The sequence below is a fragment of the Nicotiana sylvestris genome, chromosome 4, assembly GCF_000393655.2.
Source record: "Nicotiana sylvestris chromosome 4, ASM39365v2, whole genome shotgun sequence".
Lineage (NCBI taxonomy): Eukaryota > Viridiplantae > Streptophyta > Magnoliopsida > Solanales > Solanaceae > Nicotiana > Nicotiana sylvestris.
The window spans coordinates 142,312,755-142,320,458 of record NC_091060.1 but is presented as its reverse complement, the minus strand read 5'-3'; the positions used below and the strand labels follow the sequence as shown (position 1 = coordinate 142,320,458).

Sequence of the window (7,704 nt, the reverse complement as noted above, 5' to 3'; positions counted from 1 at the left end):
GAGTTATTCTATCTATTTATAGAGTTGTCTAAGACGGCTGATTTTCTTTCTTCACATGGAATAATTATAGTAGTATTGTATTAGGACAGGCAACAACGAGCAACTAAGGGTCCAAAACTAATGTGAAAGAAATGTTATATATATATATAGACTAACTTTTTTATTAAGTCCTTACTAAATGTGTAAACACAAAATACCCACCAATCAGTCAATCACCATGATCGTGTTAGTGTTTGGTCTGATTTTTCTATCATATTTGAGTTTTATTTTATTTTTTAAAGAAAGGACAAAATATTTACCATAATATTATTTACTTTTTTGAAAATAAAATATATATCTCTTTTCTATTTGACTAATTATTTTTCACGGAGGAAAAAGTTTTGTACTTCTACAATATAAGTTGATAATTTTTCCATAATGTAGTCCTTTTAGGATTGAAGAGTCATATTTAGGTAAGAATTTATTCTTTTGATATTTATTTTTGTAGTCTTTCATGTCGTAGATGTCCATCTCCTTCCTCCTATATGAATAGAGGTTAATTGACTAAATCATATTACAATATTCTCTTTTGGTATATTTCTGTATTTTGTTATCTCATTTTTTGGTCGTTCAAGGTTACTTTATTTGTTTCTGCTTTGATCCCAATGAGTAGGATTTTCAATAACAAGGCAATCTCCACCTGAGCTATGGACATATTATTATAAAGAAATTTAAAATGATATTGACCGATAAAAATATTTTTGAATGTTTGCTTGGAACCGAGGGTCGATCGGAAACAGCCTCTCTACCTACATACGGTAGGGATAAGGTTGCGAACATAATACCCTCTCCAAACTCCCTATTTGTGAGATACACTGGGTTTTTTGTTGTTGTTGCAGGCGGCATTGATTGAATTCCAGCTAGAACTTATCTTTGGCGGGGACATCCGTTTCAACTCTTAACCCAAAACCATTGGGGTTTTCTTTTGTTAAGTTGTGTTCACTTCACATGCATAAAAGCTATAACAAACATTTCAGGGAGAAATTCAAAAATATCTAGATTTACAACTGGTCGTTCAAAAATAGCTCAGTTTCAAAAATAATCAAAATTTAGCCACTTTTCATGTAAAGATAAATCTGAGCGAAAATACTGTTCAAAACCCGGAAAATACACCAGTATATTATACTGGAGTTCCAGCATAAGTATGCTTGAACACCAGCATATTATACTGGAGTTCCAGGATAAGTATGCTGGAACTCCAGCATAATATGATAGAGTTCCAGCATAAGTACACTAGAACTCCAGCATAATATACTGGAGTTCCAGCAAGTATAATTGTCCAGTATAATATACTGGAGTTTGGAGCACCGGTGCTCCAGTCTCCAGTATATTATACTGGAGTCAGCAAAGTATACCGGTCCAGCATAATATGCTGGAGTTCATACACAGGTGCACCGAACTCCAGTATATTATGCTGGACCGGTCTCTGTTGCAGCAAAATAGTGGCTATTTTTCATTGACTTCGTAAACGCTGGCTATTTTTGAATTACCAGTCCGAAAACTGGCTATACCGTGCTATTTTTACAACATTTCACCATCTTATTCCTCGATGCATTTGCGAGTGTTCCAAAAAGGGCTTTCTCTAAACCATCTTAGCTTTCTCGTCCTTCACTAAACCAAGAATGAGACAAATTGAATTTTGGAACAGTTGTTTTACAGCTTGAAAATTACATCTGATCATGACTTTGATTTAGAAAATTATACAAATGTGATCCGTGTAACTCTTTTCCTCGTCTGCAGTTGACTTCCAGAAGACTTCTAAAGACAAAGTTCTAACTTCATTGGAGAAAAATGCCTTCCGACTCAATCTGATAGCAGAATAAGACTAATAAGGGGCCAAGGAAAAGCAAGAAATTTGAACTAAAAAGGCAATCATCTAGCACATGATATATTCTTCGAGAAAATCATGCGGCATATAAACAGTTAGAAAGGAGCCAGTGAAAGCAAAATTCCAGAATGTGAGAAAAAGGAACCCTCACATTCTTTTGGATAAGTAAATCGACCCAATGTTTTGAATACGTGATTTTACATTGTGGTATAAACAGAAATAGACAACAGAAACTCCTGTTTTGGGGAGTAAAGTAGGACAACAGAAGTACCTCAATACTAGATCCCAGCTCAATCCTTGTATTTCATTGTTTCTTTCTCGAAACCAATAGTAGGAAATTGTTTTGCATAGTCCTCAACGTCCTGCCTTAGCCTGGCAATCTCAGATTGAATTTTGGAGTCTGAACTCAAAGTCGCCACAAAGTCCTTCAACTTTGTTCCTACGCTTATCAGGAACCAATGTTCGTAAATCACATTGTGAAAATTTTAAAATTTATTGTATGATAAGGGGAACTGATGTATTCCGAAATTCACAAGATGAAAATCACCAAACCTTGGGTCTCAGCCTTGACCTTAAGGGCCAACTTCACAGCAGCATCAAAAAATTCAGCCACTTTCACAAAATCCTCCTCAATAAATCCTCTAGAAGTCAGAGCTGGGGTTCCTGGATCGCAGCATGACAAGGGGTAAATTGACTTGACATAATTGCTGCTACATGTATGTCACCCTATAATGGGGATAATTTTCTGTTCTATTTACTCATTTTAATTAGTGCTTTTAATTTCACATTACAAGAATAATTAGTTAATACAAAGATATAGCCAAAAGAATATTAAAAGGTTTTCCGTTAATTCATGAGATGCCGAAAACAAAATTTTCCAGCTATGTAAGCAATCATAAATAGGGAAAAATAAGTTCTTTACCCATGCGAATGCCACCAGGCACCATGGCGGATACATCACCGGGCACAGTGTTTTTATTGGCTGCAATATGCACAGACTCTAAAACCTTCTCAACCCTAGAGCCATCAATACCCTGAAGAAGATATTTACCAAATGGACCATGTCAGCCGGTGACAAATCATAAATAATGTAATGACAGGCACATATCAGGAGAAGTTCTCCATTGGCGTATTCGAGGCTGGTCAATTGTACTAGAGGTGGCTCCCATGTTAGATATCAGGGTTGGACTTCCAAATTGAAATGCACAAATTTATCTATCTGTGACCAGTTTCTTTAGTGAAGATTTTGCAAATATACACAGCTCTCAAAAAAAAGTACCTACATTCTTTGAGGTCTCTGTTGGCAAAAATATCCACAATTTAAATTACAGGACAGTAAGCTCTCAAAATCAGTTCAAAATGATCAAAGGTAAATAGATTATTCATGTACCTTATTTCTTAAGTTTACTAAAACCAGATGATTCTCAGTTCCACCAGACACAAGATCATATCCGTTCGCCAGCAAACTCTGCAAAATATTATAATGAGAAATAAAGACATGCAACAAAAGCATCAAATAACCTCCCTCTCCAGAAGAAACGATCATACACTAAGCTATATGAGTAAGGACGCAGTACCTCAGCAAACTTGGAGCAATTGCTAAGAACTTGCTCTTGGTATGCCTTGTATTCCGGTGTCATGACCTAGATAACATACAAAGAGATGTTATATACAATTACGCCTAGTAAGGAAAACATGTGAACATAGGAAACAAACACAGAAGACGAATTACTTACTTGTTTCAGAGCAACGGCTAAGCCAGAAATTGTGTGATTGTGGGGACCTCCTTGAAGTCCGGGAAAAACGGCTTGGTTGATTTTATCTTCATAGTCATACATCACCTGCAGAATGACGCTCGGACTATTACTATCTCATTACAGTTTATCTCTTATTCATTCAAAGAAAATGAGATATAAATCGCTATCATATTTCAATCGTCCAATCTTTTGTGTTAGCTCCGATTTTATATTCTTAAAGGATAGAGATTAAGGGTTTGACCTTTGATTCATTTGAAAAAAGCCAATTTAAGCAAGCACAGAAAAATTAAACCAATCTTTGAGACCCCAACAAGTGTCTTATGCCCTTTGACCCATTGGCTATCCCCAGCTTAGCTCCTTAAAACACTTAAACCTTGAAAACTGTTTATACCCTCCACAAACACTCAAAACCACCTTGCACTATAGCCCATTATGATGTAGCAGTTGCAGATGGTCTTTTGACAGTATAGGGAACAAGGTAGTAGCGGGTTAATGGAGGTACATGAGTTTATGGTGTGTCAAAGGGGGTAGATTTACGAGGTCAAGAATCTGTGGATTGAGGCCAACCGAGATTGGTGGAGCCCATTGTATTTTCTTGATACTGCATATTAATAAAATGCCTCTCTTCCTTCATAAGGTAGGGGTAAGGTCTCCGTACACATTACCCTCCCCAGACCCCACTGTGTAGGATTGCACTGGGTTTTTTGTTGTTGTTGCGTATTAATAAAATCTTACCTTATCAAAAAAAAAAAAAAAAAAAAAAAAAGAGGTTGGTGGAACTCATTACATAAGCTAAAGGTTAGTGTGCTGGACATGGTAACAGGAGAAGTAAACAAACAAGTTACAAGAACGGACCAACTACAAATTGTCACTTCCTAGATTTCAGTTCCAAAGAGTATCGTTACTAAGTTCGGCATGCTATTTAACTTCAGGTCAAACTCACTTCTTTTCCTTGTTTGTTTATCTCCTTCAGCCCTTTTCTGAAAAAGATCATTGCCCCACGTGGACCACGAAGTGACTTGTGAGTTGTGGTAGTAACAACATCTGCATACTCAAAAGGAGAAGGAATGACTCCAGCAGCAACCAAGCCACTAATATGTGCCATGTCCGCCAAGAGAACAGCTTTTTGCTTGTCACATACCTGTCAATCACTCAAAATAGAGCTATCTTAAAAAAGTTGGAAAATATAGTAGTGGGAAAAGGCACCAAAAGGTTTATTAGCTTACCTTGCGGATACGTGCATAATCATATAAGCGAGCATAAGCACTTGCACCAGCAACAATTAACTTTGGTCGAAAGAGCACTGCACTTTTCTCCAGCTAGGGAAATGGAAATTAAACAACAGTAAGTTGAAGAAAATAACGAGACTAAAAGCCCCGGGGAAGACAAAAAGAGGGAAAGGAATCAAGGTAGCAGCTTAGATTTGTAAACACTAACACATGTTCTTTTTTCCCCAGACAAGACTAGCATAAACATCTGTAGTATGAAGGCACCTGTTCCTACAGTATTCCTAGCTCAACAGCCTACACTTTCGAGCCAAAACAGCAAGAACTTACCTATCTCATTTCCCCAATATTGTTTTTTGAATATGCTTAGAAGCTATAATAGAGTCTGCGCCATGTGGACACTGATATTGCAAAAAATGCCAAAGCATATGAAGTAGGAACAATTTAACCCGAAAGTGATATTCTATTGTTTGCAAATTCTATGATGTTGCAACCAAGAAATCAGTGCATGTAGCCAATTACACAGGAATGACAAAAGATACTTTTGACTTTTATATATTTTTTGAGTCGATGACTACTGAAACTAGTAATTCATAAGTCACCAAAAAGGTGCAGCGAGACACAAGAAAAAGAATTGCTTGTAACCTAAATCATTCCCAATTAAGCAGACAAGTAGCAGGTTACCTGATCATAATCAATATAACCTGTGCTCTCATCCAATCTGTATGGCATGGTCTCGAAAAAGATAGACACAGCAGAAATTTTCTTTGTGTCAGTCTGCGTAGCATAAGCAGAAATAAGGACATTGCAGGGAAATAAAGATGACAGCGAAATACTCAGAGATACTAATTCAAGAGAACAGAACCTGATAACCATGTGACAGATGTCCCCCATGAGGAAGATCGAGTGCCATAATTCTCTCATGAGGCTTTAATAAAGCAGTGTACACTTGAAAGTTTGAAGGGGATCCAGACAACGACTGAACGTTGACTGCAGCAAAATTCATCAAATATTTAGCATAAAAACTATTATCAAAAACTTATAGATCAAGAATAGAACCATAATAGGTTCTGTTCACATCTAATGATCCACTCAGAATGAAGTATTCTGCACGGTGTAGTTACCTCCCCATCTGGTGGGATCCAAGTTAAAAACTTCTAATGCACGTTTTTGACACAATCTCTCTGCCATGTCAATGTACCTGTGTAGGACAATAAGGATACTTGGTAACTCTTCCCAATGATATTCGGTTAGCAACAAATGATAGCCAGAATGAGCAGAACTTGTTGGTCAGCCAGAAACAATTTTATCAATGTCACAACAACTTAGATTACTTCAACTCAATCAGAGAATGAAAGCAATTTGAACGTACTCATTTCCTCCATAGTATCTAGCACCAGGATACCCTTCACTGTATTTGTTGGTCATTACTGATCCAACTGCTTGCATCACAGACAATGATGTAAAATTCTCTGAAGGGATAAGCTCAAGACCCTACAAATTCATTGTTCATACATATAAGAAAACAAGCTTTTAACATAAACAGGTACTTGTAAAAAGTACTCTTTTCATTCCAATTTATATGACATATTTCCCCTTTTGAGACTTAACAAAATCTTACACACAATTCTATTTCTATATAACTTTCAAAATTCAAATTCGTTAAGCTAATCAACTTTTAAACAAATTTATTTTCACGTTTTCTCTACTAAACTAATTTTTAAGTACTAGTTTAAGATTTTCTTCCATTATAGGAGGAAACAATTAGTGATAACATATACACAAATACGATTACGAACCTTCCATTGTCTAGCTTTCTCATGCTCAATGATGTCGGCGATCTCTGGATCGATATCCTCAAGTGGCGCATTCAGCTGCTTTATCCACTGCTTAACCAAATAACCATTAGCAAACATCAAAAGCACAACATATTTATTGAAGAGACAGATTGTTACTAACATTCGAAACTTACAAAAATCAAAGATCCATAACAAAAGAAAAAAAGACAACGCATTTGAAAATGAAAAGGCGGATATGTATTATGATTCGATTTACTAACCGTAACACGCGGATCCTCCCTTTCACGAATTGCTTGATTAGGGAAAGATGACTGTTGTAGAAAAAAATTAAAAAAAAAAAAAGCAAAATGAATATCACCAGCTTTGGAAATCAATAACAAAATATTAATGGACGTATACACTCCACCATGTAATAGAGGGAAGAGCCATTGGAAAGAGGACGAAGAAGCTTAATGGAGGAAGCACAAGAGAGTTTACGAAGAGCCATAGCCATTGCCATTTTTTTTTAACTCTGTAATTTGGCCCTTTCCGCTCTACGAGAGATGCGAGCTTTTTCGTTTTGATTTTTGGGTTGGTGTGTTAGGGCCGTGCCTGGGGGATTTTGGGGGGGGGGGGTATTTGGGTGGTTGAAGATCGTGACACTGCTTAGTGATTTGGTGAGTTTGCTTTGCATTTTTAAACAAGGTGGCACTTCAATATTTGGTGGTTGTAATAATAAGGCAGAATAGTCTAAATGGCATACTTATGTCACTTTATTATTTCGGTCCCTGTATTCAATGAAGTTTCATCCAGATACTTAAACTCAGTCAAAATATATATTTTAAATCTCTCTAACCGTTGACTGAACTTACGTGTTATTCATTTTGCTGAGTCAGAAAAACGAGTGATTACACGCTCTAAAAATGAAAATGGATATATTTATTTTGATTTAAAAATATTAAAAATAATAAAGAATAACCATAAAAAAAGAAAAGGAATAAATTAATTTCTCAACCAAGTACTCTACCCATTTCCCAACCCTTCGTCCTTATTCCCCCCCCCCTCTTCTTCTCCCC

The 7,704-nt window shown here is 36.4% G+C and overlaps 1 protein-coding gene across 1 annotated transcript; it reads right to left on the bottom strand.

Annotated features, from left to right (window-relative positions):
• Window positions 1-1,676: 1,676 nt before the first annotated feature.
• Window positions 1,677-7,242, bottom strand: LOC104217431 (serine hydroxymethyltransferase, mitochondrial-like). Its single transcript, XM_009767685.2, has 16 exons — window positions 7,056-7,242; window positions 6,910-6,960; window positions 6,650-6,736; window positions 6,223-6,344; window positions 5,975-6,051; window positions 5,716-5,840; window positions 5,535-5,627; window positions 4,851-4,943; window positions 4,568-4,765; window positions 3,604-3,708; window positions 3,445-3,510; window positions 3,258-3,335; window positions 2,790-2,901; window positions 2,420-2,530; window positions 2,139-2,306; window positions 1,677-1,847 (listed from the first exon to the last, which is right to left on the bottom strand). The coding sequence occupies exons 1-15, from the start codon at window positions 7,146-7,148 to the stop codon at window positions 2,158-2,160; spliced, it is 1,560 nt and encodes a 519-aa protein (XP_009765987.1). The 5' UTR covers window positions 7,149-7,242; the 3' UTR covers window positions 1,677-1,847; window positions 2,139-2,157.
• Window positions 7,243-7,704: the final 462 nt, after the last annotated feature.

Coding starts and splice junctions, on each gene's coding strand:
- LOC104217431 (XM_009767685.2), bottom strand. CDS start 7,148: ATGGCAATGGCTATGGCTCTTCGTAAACTCTCTTGTGCTTCCTCCATT. Junction 6,737..6,909: donor GGGAGGATCCGCGTGTTACG/GTTAGTAAATCG, acceptor TTGGTTAAGCAG/TGGATAAAGCAGCTGAATGC. Junction 4,766..4,850: donor ATTATGCACGTATCCGCAAG/GTAAGCTAATAA, acceptor AGTGATTGACAG/GTATGTGACAAGCAAAAAGC.